The following is a 20,553-nucleotide window of genomic DNA, read 5'->3' as shown; positions in this document are numbered from 1 at the left end:
TCTCTCTTCTCCCCTTGCAGAAGCTGCCCAGAGTCACCTGCATGTTTCAAAGCTGCTCTCATGCTTTATTTCTCTCCTTCTTCCCCTTTTATACTTTTTTCCCCACATCTATTCTCTTCTCACATCACCCTGGGGAACTCAGCCTGGAGTTGAGGTCTCCACCATCTGCAGGAGGTGAGCATGGACTGGATTGTAGGTCCCTTCCAACTTAACTATTCTGTTCTAACATCTCTAAGAGGCCAGCGACGCCCTGATTTCTGACCTTCTCCCTTGCCAAGCAGGATAATCAGTGGGCCAAACATTTCCATTAACCCTACACAGCTGGTGGCTCCACACCAGTTCCAGAAGCCCATACAAACACTTGCCTCCCTAGACCACGTATTCCATGGATAGCAGCAGGAACCACCTCTGCCAGCCTGTGGTTTTCAAGCAATGAGCTGAAACAGGGAGGAGAAGGGATGAAGAGTCAAGAGCAGAGACTGGGCATGGATGGGGTTCATGAGATCTCAGACAAAATGTAATTGCCCTTACAGAGATGTAGGCAACAGGGAGCCCAAGCCCCTTTCAGAGGCTAGAGAGGATCCCCAGCTCCCCTCATCCTAGCACACTCGGATAGGATGAAAGACTTTCTGTAGAGACCCTTCTCTGTTCTTTTCCCTTATCACACAAAGTTTAATTTGCTCTCTGAAGCAGAGGGCTGTTTTCCATTTCTCTTATATATATATTAAGTTATAATTGTGTAGAGTGCTTGTGCAAGAAAATCTTCCCCCTTTTCCAAGCCTCCTCTCCACCACTCGCGCTGGGAGCTCAATCAGCAGTGCGAGAACTCAGGCAAATCCCACCAGCATCCCCCCCGAGAGGCAATCACCCCCCAAGACAGGATGACAAGCCACCAAGGAAGATCCCCGCCACAGCAGCGCCCATAGTGCTAATAAAAAGGTAGATGGATGACTCAGCCAGGCTATAAAATGCAGTGAGGAGAGCATCATGTGCTATTTTGCTGTTTGGATAGCACAAATCCCACCACCCACCTACCACAAACTCAAGGCTCTTTCCCAGCACTTGGCATCTTTCTTCCTGTCTTGGCTGACCGTCTGCAAGCCTCTGCAGATGTTTCCATCAGCACGAGCAGAGCTGTTGATACAGATCAGAGCATCTTATCAAACCCACACCGCTTCTCCTTGACTGAAGGATAAAAAAACACCCCTTGCCAGGTCCTATGGGGATGGTAAAAAACCCAAAGTATTTCCTACTAACTCCTATATTCCTCATGTCCAGGCCTAAAGCTGGTAACCTTTTTTAGGTGACCAGATCATTAACAACATGCACAGACATTACAAAATCACCCTGGGCTTTCATTCCACCCAGCCAAACCCCTGCATTGTGTGAACACACAGTACTCAATGTTTAAAGGCCAGCACTAAGGAGACCCATGAATGTGAATTCACCATGGGGTGAATGGGTTTTGTAATCTAAGTGCTTAATCCTTACAACCATAAAGGAAAGCTTGGACGTTTCACCTCTAGCAATGCCTGAGACAGAAAGCAAAACACAAATACCTAAGAAAATCTTTAACCATCTTCAAATGGGATTAACTATCAGGATTGAGGCCTGCATCTTCAGGTGTAACCCTCTCCTGTGCCCATACACACGAACTGCAACAGAGCTGCTTGAAAGCAGGGTACCAGCCTGTGTAAAGATACAAAACGTGCAATTCATGTTGATGCATCTCCTCCCCATCTATGGATTATCCTTCCCAAGAGGTGACAGATCTTGAACCCAGGAGTCACTCTCAGTATAATCTCTACAACCTCTTCTCTTGGTTAGAAATAGCTTCCTCATGTTCAGGCTGAACCTCCCCTGATGCAGCATTAAACCATTCCCAGGGGTCCTGTCCCTGGATCTCAAGAAGAGCTCAGCACCTCCCTCTCCATGTCCCCTCCTCAGGAAGCTGAAGGGAGCACACACTGCTCAAGGTAAGGCACTGGCGTGCACACTGCTGGGCCCTACCATTTAAGAAGGATGCTTAAAACATGAACAGGTTTGTGTTCAACATTACATGGAAAATGTAATATTTCCATGTATTACATTGCTCAGACATCAGAGCAATGGGGGGTGGACTCAGGCCACCAAGCGGCAGCACAGCTGGATGCTCAAAAACCAACCACATCCAAAAACTGGGACTGGAAATGGGAACAGGACAATGGCAAATGTGACAAGAACAGCAGGAAGGTGATGGAAAGGAGAGGGAAGATCAGGGAAAGTCACTCAGAGTGATGCAGAGCACCAAGGAAGGAGCCCTCTTCCTGTGTGTGCCAATAGTAGGGAGTAGCTGGGAGCTTGCAAGTGGGAGGAAGGAAACCCAGCCAAGGCAGGAGCATCCATCTGTCCTATCTTCTTGCTCCACGTGCCTGGCAGAAAAGCCACGGCAAAGCCTCTGCCCTCCAGGGTCATGAAAACAGATGACCTTGGAGTCAGGAAGATCATACTTTTAATGCCTGGAAACTGCATTTTAATTATTTAATGAGAGAGCAGCGAGCAGAAACCGTGATGCTGAAATAGCCTCTTACAACCACAAACCCACCCCTGCACAGCAAGGGGCTATTATCTCATCAAAAGGTTGGGGACTTCTGTGTCCCCAGCCCCAGTGTGGAGGGGGAAAGGGGTGGGCTGAGAGCAGAGAGGGCAGGAAGGATGGAGGATTAATGCTTTCAAACAGCTGGAGACTGATAAACCTGAATGGAGGGAGAAGGATGGGGGAAATCAGAGCTACATCCAACGCAGGGGCAGAGAAGGGAGGTGAAGTCTGTAAAGACAGAAAGCAAAGTCTTTTCAAGAGAAAACCATCAGACAGTTTTATGTGCAGCCTTAGCTGGTTGCTCAGTTGAAATATACTGGTGGAAGCACGAGAGCCAGTGTCGTCAACCACTACTAAACCACAGAGCACAGAACCCAGCCGCAGCCCCGGGTGCACTAAATCATCCCAGACCTGTGGGAGGTTTTGACACAGACAGTATATGGATGCAGACACTATTAGAAACAGAGTGACTGATGTGTTTGATATTATGGAGCATGTTGATTTGAGGATGATGTAGGTAGCTGGGATTATGTGCACGCAATGTCTGGATTTGTCAACTTCTGCAGTAAATATTTTAAGGATTGTTTCACTCGAGGCAGGGTGATACCTCACATTGAAAATGCACGCTGGAAGGAAGGTATTTCTGCATTCAGCTGAGCATAAACGAGTTTACAGATCAGGAGATGCTTCATTACCACCCAGTGCAGGGAATTACCTGGTTATCTTGACTAGTACACAGCAAGACACTGCTCCAGCTCCAGAGGGGTATTCCAACCTCAATGCTCCGCATCCCACCATAAGCAGCACACACATTTCCATGCATTATGCCAGGTAGGTGGTAGCAGGAAGAAAACAGAGGGTAAAGACCTTACAGAATCCACTGCTATTGCAAAATGTCTATTATAAAGTTATATGCACCTGAGGGAACCATACAACACATATTAGTGTGTTCTAGGGAACCATATGACACATACTGGTATGTTTTAGGGAACCATATGACACATACTGGTGTGTTTTAGGGAACCATATGACACATACTGGTATGTTTTAGGGAACCATATGACACATACTGGTGTGTTTTAGGGACCCATGCAGGCTGCTTTCCTTCTGAAGTACAGCAGAAAAACTTGCCTGCTTTCCACTGCTTTTGGAGGCATTTGGGAGTTTCTCCTACGTTTTGCAAGGAATAAGGTCTGAGAGATGAAGCTCCACAATGCAAGCCTTAGGGAGCAGTCTGGTGACATGGTAGTGGGTGTCCCATGCGGTTGTGCAGAGGAAAGCAGCCTCAAGGCCTTGTTTCCATTCCCCATGGAGCCAGGAGGTGTATGAGCACATCTGCACCTCGCCTTGGGACCTAGCACCATCCTCAGCATCTCCTCACCTCCCTACCTGCAGAAAGGGGAAAGCCCCTCCCTGAGCCCTCGAAGGTGATGGGGGACAATTCCCAAGAGAAGGAGCAGACCAAACCAGACACACTGCTTTCTAGACTGCAACAGGAAAGGACCATTTGACTTTCTCACTCTCCATCTCTCTAACACAGCTCATTAAATCTCTGTAGAAGTGGAAGCGGATCCCAGCACCTTGAGAAAGGGCTGCAGACACAAATCACTTAAATTTCACTTACAGTTTTGCAAGTGATTTCCAGACCCATTTTCCTGGATATTTTGGTCACTGTGTTTGCCCTCAGGCACAGTGGGAGATAATCAGGTCTCTTCTCACTGCCTGGTTAAAGACAGTGAGGCAAGAGAGTGGTTTTCCTCTCCCACATGCAGAAGGAAGTTATCAAACATCCCATCCAAAAAGCAAGAGGGACAAAACACCCAGGAGTAGCTCTTATTGACACTGCCACCGGGATGGAGAAAAGCCAAAGACTCCTCTCACTGGAATGACAAGGCTTCAAGGAGAACAAGCCTAAGTCAGACAGAGCCCAAAGGACTTCAGGCACCAACCCCATATGAGTTTGGATAAACCCCGAAGCATCCCCCCACAAAACGCACAGTTTGGGGTCCACAGCTCCAAGCAAGTCCTCTAAGAGACCACAGCAATGAAATGCAACCCTGAGCAGACCCACAGCACTGCACATGCCCACAGCGAGCCCTCAAGCCACAGGGAGGTAGAATTGTAGAACCCCAGGATGGTTTGGGTTGGAAGGGACCTTAAAGCTCCCCCAGCTCCAACCCCTGCCACGGGCAGGGACCCCTTCCACTGGAGCAGCTTGCTCCAAGCCCCTGTGTCCAACCTGGCCTTGAACACTGCCAGGGATGGGGCAGCCACAGCTTCTCTGGGCACCCTGTGCCAGCGCCTCAGCACCCTCACAGGGAAGTACTTGAGTTCTGGAGCTAAAGGAACACAGCTCTAAGGCCAGGCTGTGAACGCCTTTGCTCCTGCCCACTGCTCAGGCTGATGTCCTTCCACAGGAGTGGGCTGGGATGTGCTGATGCAGGAACTCTAATAAAGCTACAGGATGAGATTATTTCTTTGTTTCATAACATCTGCTGGGAGCCTATAAAGATTTACGTGCCCACAATGGAGACTCTTTCAATCATGACATAAATTTACTACAGAATACAAAGTGAATTCCCTTTCACAGGTCTCCCCTGGTTCCAGTGTTTTTAAAAGGCAAAAAGGAAAGGAAAAACCCCCAAACCACCAAAGTTTCAGTCTTTTCCAATCATATTATGCAACTTTTCCCCCACACTGGTGACAGTAATTCCTACTTGTGATTCACAGCTAATTGTATTATAATAGGCCAGTCTTCTTGATTTAATATACCATATGAAAATGGGTCTGTGAGAAAGTGTGGTCATAAGATTAGTAACAGCTTTGGCTCTTAATTGATGTTCACACTTTACTATTGAGAGATGGAAAGCTCAAGGGTGTTGAAGAAGATGTTTTGCTGGAGTTTGTTTTATTCCAGAAGTAAATTAGGAGGGAGGGGAGTGGAACAATTGAAAACAGATTACAAATACCTGCTCCCACTGCATGAAATTACAGTGCTCAGGGTGAGGGAGGAAACGAAGCCAAGAGGAAGAGCTCCCAGCACTGAGAGCAAAATGAATCAGCTGCATTAGCACCGAAGTTTGCAACAACAGGGTTCCCCTGAACCCTCAACAGGGTACCCTGAACAGGGTAGCATAGACAACAGAGCAAGGCTCATGGGCGACTCCTGACTGGGTGACAGAGGGCAATGGAAAAGGGAAAGGACATTAGGAAAGGGTGAAAATGCCAAAGAAGGGGATTGCAATCAAGCAAAAGGGCAGAGGAAAGCAAAGGAAGAAGAAATACAATAGCCCTGCTGCTAACCCCTGGCTGAGCCTGCTGATGTGCCAGCACGGTGTCTTGAGTTTGACTCGTATCTTATGAAGCACAGGCAATCCATTACACGCAGGATTTCCCCAGCCGGTTCCAGGCCCCATGCGCACACGGTGGCTGCTGTCCCTACAGGAGGAAATCAGGGCATCCAAGGCACCATCCCTGCCCTGCAGCCCCAGGGAATGGTCCCACTCCAGGCTGGCCTCTGCCTGCATGGACAGGGAATGGAAAATGTGATCCCTGACCGACAGCAAGGTGCAGAACTGATGGACAAGCAACAGCCCTGCAGGCAGGCTTAGCCCTAAGCAGGGATAACGCATTTGCAGTGGCATCCCGCTATCCGGTTGGAGCAGTTCTCCTCCACCCCAGCTCAAGAGGTGAGAAGCCTGCAGCCAGGATGGAAAAAGGAAACCCGAAAGAAAAAGCTCATCCCAACTGCAATTTCAGCCGTCCCGCTAGGAAAAGCAACTGCTTCTGGAGCCAGAGAGCTGCAAAGCCCTTATGGCACCATGCAACCAACACTGCGGCAGCCTGGGGATTTGAGGATAAATGACATTATCCTGAACGACACCCGGAGGAAAGAGCAAACCCCGGAGCCTCTGGGGGATAAGAGGCTCCCCACAGCCATTTCCACTAAACAAACTCCTGGCAGCATCTCCCAGGTGTGTGGGGACAGCAGGGAGCCCAGCTCCGACTTGCTCCCATCCTTCAGAAGACCTGGATTTCCACTGTGCTTATTTAACCTCCTGACACCAGCTTCCTTTGGTACCTGCATAACAATCCGGGAGTTATTATTCTTCGTGTTCATTATGTATTAGGAGATGGTCGGCGGATCCTGAAGCAATTTGCAAATATTAATTAAGCCTCAGCAGCATCCCTGAGTGGTTGGTAACTGTAATTATGGCCATAATTATATTAATTCTGCTGTAGGGAGGCAAGTAATTATTTGGAATCTATTATATAGCTAAAACAAACCTATGTTGATGATTACACGTTTAGTATGCGGCTAACCGGGATTTCACTTCCTGCCTGCTGGCTTTGGTATAAAGGAAGGAGGGAAAAAGAAGCATGTAGAAAAAAATATCATGGAATCATGGAATGGTTTGGGTTGGAAGGGGCCTTAAAGCTCACCCAGCTCCAACCACTGCCACGGGCAGGGACCCCTTCCACTAGAGCAGCTTGCTCCAAGCCCCTGTGTCCAACCTGGCCTTGAACACTGCCAGGGATGGGGCAAGCAATGGGGTTCATCCTGCACTCCAACCCAGCGACAAAACAGGACAAGACACTGGGAGAAGCTCAGAAGTTTCATGGTGAGTGGCAAAACCCAAGCTGACTGCTGCCCCATGGAACACATTTCTCTTCTTTCCTGCCCGAAATAACAGTTCCCACCCTTTCCACCCCAAACACCTGCCCAGACTTTGTGAAAAGCTACAATCCTGCAAAGTTTAAACAGCTGCTTGCATCTGAACCCAGGCTGCAAAGAACAGGATGCAAAGGATTCAGGAGCACATATCAGCACCAGCAGAACCCAGCCCTGCTCTTCCCAAATCCATCAGGCTAAAAAGCTGCAGCCCACCTCCCTTTAGAGCCACACAATCCATAGCACATCTGTTCTCCACCAGCCCAGCAAGGAGCCCTAATGCAAAGGTCTCTTCCTGCTGCAGACTGGTTTCTGGCCAAACCTGGAGGAAAAGTGACTCAAGGGCAGGCTCCCACACCTGGAAGACATTTAGTCTTTAAGGATATCCTCCACACCACACACTTGCAGCACAGCACTACCCAGAAATAAAGACCAAGGGGCTGTAAGGGCTTAACATATAAAGAACCTTCCATACTAACTAGCAAGGAGAGCAGGTCTCTGTCAACACCCTCACCCTACCCAGCCTGGTGGAAGAGCCTGGGCAGCACATCTCCACATCAGCTTGAACGATGTCCCTGTGGCCCTGCTGGTGTGGTGTATTGATGGAGCTCGAGACGTTAGTGCTGACCCAGCAGCCAGGCACGTTCCTCACATCAGTTTGATGCCAGCCCTTAAAACCCAGCCTCATTTTTCAAATTAAAAGACCAAAGAAGAGACAAGAGTCAGAGCAGCTTTGCTGGACCAAACCGATCACCCTCGAGACAGGAAAGGATTGCTCCCGCAGCCTGTTCTCAACAGCCTGTCTCCAATAGAAGATCAATTAGGCAAGTTTCTATCCACCCCTGAAACTTCTCGGTCCATATTTCTCTGCTCCACCCCAACCTCCCCATTTGTTTGCTGTGTGTTTGATGTGGCTCATCAATGGCAAAAGCAAGACAAATAAGAGTAAAAAGGACTTAGGTACCCACATTCCAGCTGCATCCCATTTCAGACTCCTAAATCAAGAAGATGCGACAATAAAAAGCCTTGCAGAGCTGCTGCTGAAGGAGATGGTTCCCCGCAAGCATTAGGCTCCAAACTCAATAAGGTGAGAAGAAGCCCATGATCCCAGATCGTGCACGCTGCCCAGCTTTTCTGGCTCTGTGGATTTAGTTGGGATCTCTTAAACTCTCCAGAGGAAACCTGCTTTGGAAGGGCTAGTGCAGCACCAGCAAAGGGATGCTCCATGGTCTCTACCTCTCTTCTTCATTAGCCTGATGCCCATCTCATGCCAAGCCAGGATCCAGCAATCAGGTACCAAGCTCCAAGCCAGCTCATCTCAATTTTTATTCCACACAGTTAGAATCACCTCAACTACCAACTCTGCAGGAAAACAAGAGTACCTAACCGCAGTACAGGGACCAATCAACCCAAACATACCTGAAATCACCCCAAACCCCTCACTGGACCAGCCCATCTTTCACAGCGAGCATCATTTTGCGCAACACTTAGTACAGTTTGGTCCCAATTTCTCCTTGGATTCTTTGACACTAACTAACACAAAATGAGCAGCATCACTTTGAGCTGCTGCAGTCTGGTGAGGAGAGCACTGACTTGGCACTGATGCTTGAATGAGCCAGACCGAATCCAACTGGCTTCACTCACAGTTCCCTTCAATGGCAGTTGTACAAATCAGGAGCATACTTAAAGCTCCAGCCCCACATCAGCAGAATTAAACACTTCCCTTCCAACAGCAATAGTAACAGCAAGCCAGATTGAAGTTACGTTTGGAACTGGCACTAAAAAAAAAAGATTAATTAAAGTAAAAATATAACAGAACAGGGGTATAAAAAGGAATTTGGTAAAACAGTTGGTTTGTATTGAGTGAGCAAAATTCCCAAACAAAAACACACACACACACAGTGGAACTACTGTGCCATTAGTGATGGCGGTGCTAAATCTGGTGCTTGCAGTTACCCCCAGGCTCAACCCAGCCCAGCCCATGGCACAGAGCTTCCTGTCTGCAGCCACCACAAATCCCAATGCAACCCAGTGCTGGGAACGTCTCATTCATTTAGTTTGATGTCAGGTTCACACTGGGGACAGCTGATTATCTGATGGGAACACAGGAAAATAACCCCCTCCAGCCACAGCATTCAGGGGTCCTTTTAAGAACGCCCTTTCCTGCAGCAAAGCAGCACCCGGGTCTCTATCCGACTGCTATCCCATAAAGTCCCTGTTCTGGGAATAAGTAAAATAAATTAAATCTAAGTCTATGTAATAAATTATGAGTATGCAAATATAAATACTAAAAAATAAATTTAAATGTTTTACAAGCTAAATGGTGAGCAAATAAACGCACTAACAGGTATTGACTGCAGAGCCCTGAGGCAGCCCCATAAATCAGAGCCTTCACCAGGGCTGGTTTCACCACGGTGGGACCAGGAGTGAGCCTGACCCTCCCTGCAAAGCCCGTCTCATCCCTGTGCAATGGGCAAGTCGTGAACTACAGTGTCCCAGGCAGAACCATGGGTGACAAGTTTCACCTGGGAAGTTCTGCAATCAGGAGGAGGGGATTAGCCCATAAATCCCAACCAGGGGATGCTTTAATAACTTGCTCAGAAAAAAAAGAAAAAGCAAATTAAATACAAAAAGAAATCAATAAGCACAGGACAACCAAGCCTAATATTAAATATCTTGGAAACAAAAGGAGCTCTGTGGAATAAATCAACCCCCAAACTCGAACGATGCAAGGCAAAGCAATCATCCACTTAATCCTGATACTCAGTTACAGATAGATGGGGCTGTTCCTGCAAGGGAAAGCAAATACCATCTTGGAGCATTAAATTGCCCAATTCTGACAGCTTTAGATCAGAAATTGGAAGAGGTTTCTGATGGACACCAACTGCTGAACAGTTGCTCCCCTTTGAGTCCAGGGTTTAACATGCACAGAACCACCACACAGGGGAAGGGACAAGATTTTAGGTCCAGCCTGTGGACGTAAGTAAAGCCACATACACTGACTGAGGGGTACAACCCTCCTCATGCAGCTGGAGAACACTGTCCACAGCCAACAACCCCTGCCCAAGCCAGAGAATAACTCAAACCTGAGCACTCGTGAATAAAACAGACGAAGCCCAACCAAACCCTGTTAATCCTGCAGCGCTGAGCTCCACAAATCAGTGCAAGCCCCCTGTATTCACATACATTGGGGAATCAAAAAGCAGTGGTACCTACACATGTTGCCTTCGCCGTGCCTGCTCTCAAGTAGCCCTTTGTGCAATTCCCACCGCACCCTAATGGCATAAACAGGGCGAGGTTGAGAGGAGAGGCAATCTCTTGTATGAGATGCACTATGAGTATAAAAGGAGACCAGCTCTCTCATCCAGAGCCTTTTCTTCTGCTTCAGATCTAAGGAAAGACTTGTTTGCTCAAAAACAAAACTGGTTTGGTCTTGTTTGTTTTCCTTTTACCCACTGAAAGCTATAACCCTGCAAGCATTACCTCACTCCTTTCTTTTGAGCCAGAAAATGCTTTTTGAGCATCCAAGTAGGTATAAAAAACTGCAAAACCCTCTTTACACTATCATTTAATCAGTTTGCATTTGATCTTTCGCACCCGCTTTGCTTCTTTTCTGTGCCCAGCTCAAACCACACGATTCTCTCACCCCTCACTGGTGTTATTCCCTCTCAACTCAGGAGGAAAAGCAGAAGCTTCAGCTAACCTAGACCCAAAGGAATGACCTGGGCTGCCCAACTCTCAGATCTCACAGCAGCTGCCAAGCCTGGGTTTGGCACCTTGATCCAAGCCTACGTGCCCCAGGAGTGAGGTTCAGCAGCGATTTCTCTGGGCACAGAGGAGTTGCTCCAAGCATCTCCCATTCCCACTCACAGGTGGGAAAGCTCCTCATTCTTTACTCAAGGACAATGTAAAGGTCACTCTCTTCTGCTTTAAAATTGAGAGGAGGATGAATGAGCCGCAATGGAGGAGTTGGCACTAACCCCCCTCACCCAGCTCCATGCAGCAACCTGGCACGGGGAAGATAGGTCTAATTGCTCCCCATGGCACCCAGGGTGCCCATCGCCCACCACCCCGGTGTCCCCCCAGGGCCACACACCCTTTGGGATGGGAAAAGGGGAAAGAATTCCACTCTATTTCCTCAGCTGAGTGATTTCACGTGACAGCACGCTTCTGATGGGAGATGGGAAGCGCTCCCCTGTGCCCCAGGCCAGGTCCTTGTGTGCCAGAACCCCCAGCAAGACTCTTGGGACTGACACCCATCTCCTCCCCTGCCACCCTCCAGAGGCAGCTCTTCACGTCTGTGCAGGGTGGCTGGAGAAGACCACAGTCACCAGCCGACCTTGGTGGCACAAAGAGCTGCTGCAGAGCATCAAGTAACCAGTTACATCAAAGAGCCTGCCCTCAACTCCTGCATCACTCCCCACAGCATCCTTCGCCAGGCTTGATGTTTCTTGGGACACCATGGGTCGTGCTGCCTCGCTCACCGCAGCACGAACAAGAGCTCATCAAATCCTGCTTTCAGGCCCTGATGAGGGCTGACAAACCTCATCACACCAGTGAGCTGGGGAACTGGAAGAAGGGGGCCGGTCCTCGCAGCCCAGAGGTTCTGCCTGTTACTCCCAAGTTGCCTTATGTCACTGTATGGGTTTGCAGGCTTGTCCTGCTAGAAAGGGTCCATCTCAACGCGCTATTTCATTTATGTTATTTAAAGTGGGCCAGTTCAGCAGCATACGGTAACTCCACAGTCCTAGGCAGCTCACTTCACCCCACAGGGATTTTCTCTCTCCTCCCCTTTAGCAATGTAGCAGCCAGCTCGGCTGATGTGATAAATCCAAAGAGACAATTTCCTCTGATTTTAGGCATGCATCTCAGGCAGCACTCACAGAACTGGGAATTCAACTCCTCTCCTGCATGCGGAGCAGCAACAGCTCAAACTATAGTTATCTCTCTCTACAGGCACCAGCACCACTCCCAGCAGCAGGAGTGTTTAATCACAGCGTACACCTCTCCCTCCTAGATAACTGCAGAGATTAAAAGAGCAGAATATTCCAGCACAATAAACACCCTGCTGCTATCAATGGAGTATGAAAGCATCATTCAAGAGAGCCTGGTTTCAGCTCTCATTTAGAGTTATTGCCATTCCACATCTCCTCTTACCGGCTGTAGCTTGCAAACAGTCCCATGGGAACGTTTTCAAGCAGAGATACTCCTGGTGCCTTGGAATGCAGGCCCCGAGTTCAGGGCAAACTCCTGCCTGGGGCATCCGGGCTCACACAAAGGGGACCAGGGGCCTCCTAGGAGGTGAAGGCGCCGGCTCCAATTACCGGAGCTCCTCATTTGCAAACCAAATCACGCTGCACAGCCCCACACAGCTGCCCGGGATGCGGTTCTATCCACCGGGAGCGCCCTGGGATCGGCTCTATCCCACCTCGGGAGCCCAGCCCGAAGAAACTTTGCTTCCTACCTGGAGAGCAGGGAAGCAACAGGGAAAGCGTGACAGAAGCAGCCGCGATGGCTGCACAATTACCTGTTTAATCCAAAACTAAGGGGGCAGCCAGCCTTTAACACCCACCCGCTCTGCCGATGGCCAGAACTACCCTGAAAGCATCAGCTGCAGCCCGGAGGAGAAATGAGCGGTCAGGATCACGGGCAGGGATCGCTTGGGGATGCTACGAGGACCGGGGCGGGAGAACTCACCGCGGAGAAGTTGTGGGGCCCGCAGAGCTCGCCGCGGTACTTGCAGGAGAGCAGCATGTCCTCCAGCTGGTGGCCCAGGCGGTCCATGAACTCGGCGCTGATGCCTTCGTAGTGCCGGGGCGGCAAAAAGAGGCGAAAATCGGCCAGTTTGGCGAACCAGCGAAGCCGCGCCTCGTCGCCCCGCAGCAGCTCGGTGAGCAGCGGGCGGGCGGTGCGGTTGGGCAGCAGCAACCCCAGCCAATGACCCGCGTAGTAAAGATCCCCTTTGGAAAGCCGGGGGAAGCGGAGCGGGTTGTTGTTGCAGAGCGTGACGGCGGGGAAAGGCAGCTGCCGGCTCCACTCGGTACGCACTTGGGTGTGCGAGGGGAACGAGAGCCAGTGCAGCAGGCGGTTGGAGGACCAGGACAGCAGCAAGCCCAGCGCGGTGCAGAACGCCAGCACCCACAGCGCCCGCCGCGGCAGCGCCGCCCGCCGCGAGCACATGTGCCGCAGCCCGTGCAGCCGGGTGCGCAGCGGCGGGGCCCGGCACCCCCGCGCCATGGGCGCTCCCCGCCGCCGCCGCCGCTGCCCCGGGATCAGTGCGAGCAGCGCCGCTCCATGCCGAGCCCCGGGGAGCCCCGCGCCGCGGCCGGCAGCGGCCCCGAGCGGCGGGGGGAGCGGGCGCGGGCCGCCCGCCGCACCGGCACCGAGCGCTCCGCCGGGCAGCAGTTCCGGCAGCGCGGCATGCCGGGCCCCGCTGCCAACGCCTCCCCGCGCTCTACGGGGGGCAGCGGGGCCGCCCCGCCGCCGGACGAGCCTCCCGCCGGGCCGCGCCGCTCACATGCTGCGGTGCGGTACACAACCACCACCACCACCCCCCGCCGCACCCCGCTTTCCAACCGTGACCCCGGTACCGGGCTCCCCCGCCCCGGCTCCGCTGGTGCTCCCCGGCACCGACCGCCTCCCCGCGGGGTGAGCGCGGCGGGACCCCCCCCTCCCCAGGCCGGCCGCCTACCCCCTCCGGCCCCCGCCGGTCCTCATGCTGCCCCGGCCGGGCGGCCGCTGCCCGCCGCCTGCCCCCTGGGAGAGCCCCGCGCGGCGAGGAGGAGGAGGAGGAGGAGGAGGAGGAGGAGGAGGAGGAGGAGGAGGAAGAGAAGGAGCGCAGCTCGCCCGAGGTGCCGGTCCCGGCTGCAGCGGCGAGCCCCGCCACTCGGCGCCAGCCCCGCTCGGGAGGCGGAGGGAAGGAGGGAAGCTCGGCCCCGATCGCGCCGCTGCTTCAGTAGAGCAGCCCCCCCCCTTATCGCCCGGCAGCACCGGGGGGGGGACGGACCCGCCGATGGCACCGGCTGGGATTGGGGGAGCCGCCTCCCGCCCTCTCTCCTCCCGCTGGAGTTTTTCAGCATCCCCGGGGGAAAACACGATCGCGCAGCCACAGGCGAAGCCCCCAGACCCGTGTGTGTGTGTGTGTGTGTGTGTGTGTGTGTGTGTGTGTGTGTGTGTGTGTGTAGGTCTCAATAGGCTGCTCTTAGTGGTTGCTGTCGGGGGGAAAGCGGGTTATTATTTCGGGGGAGGGGGAATGATGCTTTTTCTTTTCCATGGCACAGATGCTCTGTGGTTCTCTGTGGAGAAGCGGACTCATGGAAGCATCACCCCCGACCCGACCCTTTCTATCCATTTGCCTGTGTCACAACGAAGCCCTTTGGGGGACCGAGGGCTCATTTTGCACCGGACGCGCAAAAAGAGAGCCTCTTTCCCCGAGCACCTCGATGAGACACCAGTAACTTGCGCTACACGACAGCATCTCAGCGGGTTTGCCTAGCTCTAATCTCTGCAAAGCAGCTTGCTGTTACCTTCATTTTGATTTTGAATAGTACTAAGAAGCATCCCTCTAATTGTGTCCAATTAAGCTGTAAGTGGCGATAACTGCTTTGAATCCCCTCTGATGTTGGGTGTTTTTTTCTCTCTGAATTCATTTTCCATGTGCATTTTGATCCGTTATATATTTTCACCCAATAGATGGAGTCATTACAGCCTGCTTGGCTCCAGCCCCCCGTCGGGAGAGTTTTTGGCTGTGGCAGAGCTGCGAACCCCAATGTGGGGTCAGATCCTTTTCAAACCCAGGGAGACGGCTGTGACCTTTCTTAAGCCGACCGGGAAAAGGGCAGGAGTCCCCATGCTCATCCTAACGCTGGGTCTAGCAGCTCCCATTGCGCCTCCCAGCCTGGTTTCGAAGCAGAGCTCGGCTTCTTTTCCTGGCGCCTGTTGAAATCAGTGGGAGTTTTTCCCCTTGGCGCACTCGCAGGATAATAAACATCCCAACTGCTTCGCCACGAGGCTGTCTGAGTTTGTTACACCCGTGATATATTGACACAAACCCGAGGAAATAAAAGGTGCCTGACTATAAACAACCTCACATACTCCCTCCCACAAACCTCATTGCTACCCTGCAGCAAAGGCAGGTTCTCTGGCAGCGTCTGGACTCTGTCCGCTTGCTTGTTTTCAACCTCTTCTCTTTCTCTAAGGGGTTTTTATCGTCTTGGTGGGTTTCTTTCAGGTGCAGGTAGCTCAGCATTAAGGGGTTGTAAAGGAAAGAATAGCAGGCTTGTGTGGAAAGCTGCTTTTCCCCCTTCAGTGCACCCACTCTGAATTAGCTGCTCAAGCCTCCCTTATTTGACTGATGGTAAATAGGGGTAGGGTGGCCAAGGCTGACTTCACCCCGTGCTGCAATTCAAGAGCTTCCCATGAAAAGGTTCTGAACAAAGCAGGGAAAACCTCATGACCATAAAACTCAACCCCTGCACGGCTGGTGTGATGCTGCTTCACCCTGCCTGGTCCCCCGCTCCTTGGAAACCATCCCCATTTTGTGAGTTACTGGGGAAAGCAGCTCCCATTCCATGTGCTCAGTTCCCATTCCTGAGCACTTGCTTCATCAGTCCTGGTTAATTCTTCTCGCAGCCAGAGCAGCTTAAAAGCTTATTCGGCTTAATGCATGGATGGAATAATAGAGCTGGAATCAATAAATATTGCTGGTTAATCAACAAGTCTTTTTTAGAGATCCCTTGGGATGGGTGAGTTTGCTGCTTCTGTTGGAGAACGAATTGGGATGGGAAGAAAACTGTGTCGGAGAAATTCTGGGCATAATTTTGGGTGAATCCTGCCCCTTCTCTCCTCCTGGTAGCCTGTGTGCCCCAGGTATGGAAAAGACAAACGTTCTAAACCAAAAGCATCACCTTCTTTGGAAACCTCATTTCCACTTCAAACATTGACTCAGGTTAAGACAAAAAGGATTAAATCAAAGCTTTACAACCCCCGGGAAGTAAATCACAACTCTTTGTTCCGGCTGCATCCTTTTGTTGTTATTATTTAGTGCATCCCAAAAGGGAGCAAAAGGAGGGAAAGCTCAACCCCCAGTGCTTTCCCCTCCAGACTCACAGTGGGACTGGCAAGCTGGAAACCCCACAAGCCCCATTTCAAGCCCCTGGGGGAGAGTGAGACCCTGAGTTTAAGCTCAATAACTGTGATTTGGGCAAAAGAGTTTCTGAGGTTTCAGGGTTTGGCTCATGGGGCTGCAGCTTCCCTTCAGCCCTGTGAATGGGAATTGGGGCATCCCAGGGGATTTATGGGATGCATTCCATTGCTCAGTTCCACAGAGCAATTCCTGGTGAGTGAGTGGGCAGGTTTATCTCTGGCTCGGTGCCACAAGGAGTTATGGGTTGGTAGTTGCAGGATGTGGATAGCTTCACAAATGCTGCGATATCATCTGCTTTATAGCAGTTTTAGTCCCTAAAAGCAGGAGATAAGATCACAGGGATGGGATCAAAGGGTGCAGGACTCTGATCTCCACCTGGCAGCGCTGGGGTTTGTGCTGTCAAAGCCCCTGAAATAATGAAGGGCTCAATTGTAGCTCCCAGGAGCAGGGCTGACACACTCTAAGGCTCATTGCTCCCAGGCAGGAGGCTCAAGCAACTGCTGGTCAGGAAAGGGACCCCCTCTCCCTGCACAGAAGCATCCCCCAGAGCCGCTGGAGATGCTGATGCAGAAAGCAAAGGCTGACCACGGCATCACAGAATCACAGCCTGGTTTGGGTTGAAGGGACCCTAAAGCTCATCCAGTTCCAACCCCAGGGATGGGGCAGCCACAGCTTCTCTGGGCACCCTGTGCCAGGGCCTCAGCACCCTCACAGGGAAGAGCTTCTGCCTAAGAGCTCATCTCAGTCTCCCCTCTGGCAGGTTAAAGCCATTCCCCTTGGCCTGGCCCTACAGGCCCTTGTTCAAAGCCCATCTTCAGATTTCTTGCATCTCAGCTCAGGGCTTTTACCTCCTTTCCAATTCTCCTCCCCATCCCACGGTGGATGTGAGTAAACAAGCAGCTGTGTGGTGCTTGGTTGCCATCTGAGGTTCACCCACCACAAACATCTTTAAAGAGAAGCCCAGCAAGTGGGAAGTGGGATGGGGAGATGGGGGGATGCGTAAGACATGGCCAGAAGCTGGAGAAATTATTCTATCTTCAGGAGGACAAAGAAGAAAATAGGATGTTATCTCCTGTTTGGAATGAGACCTCACCTGGAGCATTGTGTGCAGTTCTGGTGTCCTCAGCATAAAAAGGACATGGAGCTCTTGGAACAAGTCCAGAGGAGGCCACGAGGATGATCAGGGGCTGGAGCAGCTCCTGTATGGAGACAGGCTGAGAACATTGGGGCTGTTCAGCCTGGAGAAGAGAAGCTGCATGGAGACCTCAGAGCAGCTTCCAGTGTCTGAAGGGGGGCTATAGGGGTGCTGGGGAGGGACTCTTCATTAGGGACTGGAGTGATAGGGCTGAAGTTTCTTGGGTCTCGTGGTGTTTCACTGCCTGAGCTGCTGCTGGTTTAGCTCACATCTGTATTTCTGATGGGCTGTGCAGTGCAGGAGCAGGGGTGATGCTGCTGCTGCTTCGCTTGGTGTTCAATCACACTCCAAAGCCTTTTAGTGCTTTGTGCACACTGCCACAGGAGATGTCCTGGCTTAAGTAAGAATGAACCTAGGGAAAGGAAAAATACCCTCTAAGTTTGCTTTACTACTCAGATCTGACTAATTCAGTGCTCTGGTCCTGGGCTGATTGAGACGAGGATCAGACATCACCTACAGCCTGATTTGTGGCAGTGGGATGTGATAGTGGGAAGATCCCAGTTCCCCTGGTATGGGGGATAATTTGGATGCTATGTGGCATGTGGAAGTGGATCTGGAGGTTCTTCTGGCCTTCACCTGACCTCAGAACTCATATTCCAAAGAGGAATAGCAGCTGGAAGTTGGGAGCATGGTGCTTTTCCCTGTGGCTGGACATGGCACCAGCCCACCAGCCCCTGCAGTCACCCTAGGAGTCCTGCTGAATATTCCATGTCATCTCCTTTGTCTGGAGAGAAAATGCCCCTTATGCCTTAATTCCACCCTTCCTGCCCGTGCTGAGCCCTTTTCCCTCAGGCTGGATTTACTGGACTTAGCAAACAGGGAGGAAAGCTGCTCTGTGTCTACATGCTGAAGGGGACTGAAAATTACATCTCTCCCAGGGAGTTTTGCTTCTAAATCAAGTAAAGGGAGCAATTTCTTAAGTTAATATTTATTCTTTGTCTTTCCGAGCTACTTGAAGGCTCTTCTGGGAGCCAGCTGGGAGATAACTCCTTTCTCCTCTTAAGCCTGTTGCTATTATTTCAAACACAAGCGAAGGCAGAGAGGCTGCCACAGCCCTGTTCTTTATAGCAGCAGGGAGGGAAGCAGGAAAAATCGTGCTTCAGTTACTGAGATACGAGCACGGCTCTGCTGGGATGAAGGGGGACGGTCACCGTGCATGGAGCACCATCAGACTTTCATCCCACAGCACCAGGGCCACATCTGGAGGCCGCTTTATTTGCTGCCTGAGGATCATCTGCTCGAAAGCGAATATTGCCCTCGCTGGACCAGTCTGGGGTCTCCCCATAGAGGTTTTGACTGGAGTTTTGAGGGTTAAGCACCCTTGGAATAATCCCACAGGCAGGGTCTGACCCAAAAGCTGCCCCTGAAACCTCCCCATCCCCAAATCTCTGCTTCTGGGCATGATTTGTGGCACAAAGGATTGCACAACAGTTTGCTGCTGCACACGTTCTAGTTTAGGGGCTTTATTCTTTGTCTGTGAGCAATTTGCTCTGCATGGAGAGCAGGCAGCGATGTCCACAGCACGGGGTGTCCTGGAGATGGATGTCTTGGGGATGGGAGCCAGCGTTCGGGAGGGTGCGTGTCTCACATACGGTGCACACCTTGTGCTTGCTCACACCCTGTGTGTCTGGCTGAGCGCAGAGGTCACATTGGAAGAAATCAATAAATGCAATGCTCATAAACCATCCCGGCAGACCTGAGGGATGCGGCTGGAAGCACCGAGAAGGCAAATCCCCAGCACACCCAGCTTTGACCTAACTCTGCTTCTGCTGTGTTCACCCTGCACAGCAAAGGCATGGGGAGACTCCCAGGGTGACAAGTATTGGGGGTTTTTAGGGATATTTCCCAAGGGAAGCAACCTCTTTCTGCACGAGGAAAAGACTCCCCCTCTCTGTCAAAAAAAAACCCTGAATTCCCATCAAAAGCCATTTCAAAGGGACAATTTTGACAGCCCCGAAGTTGCTCCAGCTCCTTTCAAATTCAGGTTTTGAATATATTTCCAGGTATTTCAGTGTGGGTTCTTTTAGGCAATTCCCATCCATGGAAATCCCAGGTCACTGCAAACTCCGCTGACACCAGCAGCGCCTGCAGGAGAGTCTGGGGGCTTTTACCTTCTTGATGTGATTTGGCCGCAACCAGAGGACACTGGGTTGGTGCTAAGGGGCTGTCCCCTTTAATATTCCCTTTGTCCTTAGCATTGGTAAAGCGTATCCACAGGGGTGCTGGGCAGGACAGGAGCAGGGCTGGCTGGTGGGGCAGGTAAGTGCTACCTGCTGAGCTGCCAAACAGAAAGGATCCATCTAACGCTGCTTTGGCAGGCTAATGGGTGACAGCAGTTGTGTGGGAAGACTAATGGGGAAAAGGTTTGATAAAATAGAAGCACCAGCCCCAAGTTTTTCAGATGCTTTTTTGCAGTTACATAATTTTCAAATGACGTTGATTTAAAAAGGAGGAAAAAAAAAAATAAAAAAAAAAGGCAAAAACCCTCCCCCAGCACTGGGAAACTTGGAATGCTTTGGGCTGGGTTCTGCTGCCAGCAGGGAAAGTTTGGGTCCCTCGCTGTGCACTTGCAGCACGTTTTCCCTGTAAGGGGAGTGAGAAACTGGATTTGTTGGACCCTTTACAGCATCCAAGTGCCCGTGGTGCTGTACAGGGAAGAGAAAACGGGCTGAGCTGTCACCCCCAGGGAAGTGCCTGTGGTTTGCACCCAGGCAGTATTCCCTGTGCATGTTGTTACTATGCCGACCAGCCCCAGGGCACGCGGGGATGCAGGAGGGGTTTGCACATCACTTGTGGGCACTGTCCGGGCCCCTTGCGGGTGCCTCTTGCGAAGCCACCAGTGCAGCTCCTGAAGGGTGCCTGGCTCCCACTGACCCCACTGGAGCTGGCCTCAGGGCTTGTAAAGGGGAGATGGTGGCAGAGGTTGAAAGCAAGGATGAGAACGCATGAAGAGCAGCAAGCAA

The 20,553-nt window shown here is 51.4% G+C and overlaps 1 protein-coding gene across 3 annotated transcripts in view; it reads right to left on the bottom strand.

Moving 5' to 3' along the window:
• The window catches only part of LOC134165563 (acid-sensing ion channel 2), a 436,549-nt gene that overhangs the window by 78,601 nt on the left and 337,395 nt on the right, over positions 1-20,553 (bottom strand). Inside the window, exon 1 of one of the 3 annotated variants that reach the window (XM_062622509.1) lies at positions 12,948-13,506. The exons of the other annotated variants lie outside the window; for them this stretch is intronic. Within the exon in view, the coding sequence (XP_062478493.1) occupies positions 12,948-13,487 (540 nt within the window). The 5' untranslated portion in view covers positions 13,488-13,506. Of the gene's footprint in view, positions 1-12,947; positions 13,507-20,553 lie in introns of those variants that run through there. 3 annotated transcript variants of the gene reach the window in all.

Source organism: Pezoporus occidentalis, unplaced genomic scaffold, assembly GCF_034315485.1.
Source record: "Pezoporus occidentalis ecotype Australia unplaced genomic scaffold, CSIRO_AGI_Poc_V1 ctg242, whole genome shotgun sequence".
Taxonomy (NCBI): Eukaryota; Metazoa; Chordata; class Aves; order Psittaciformes; family Psittacidae; genus Pezoporus; species Pezoporus occidentalis.
The sequence above is the reverse complement of the archived record's forward strand: the minus strand, read 5'-3'. Positions and strand labels throughout refer to the sequence as shown.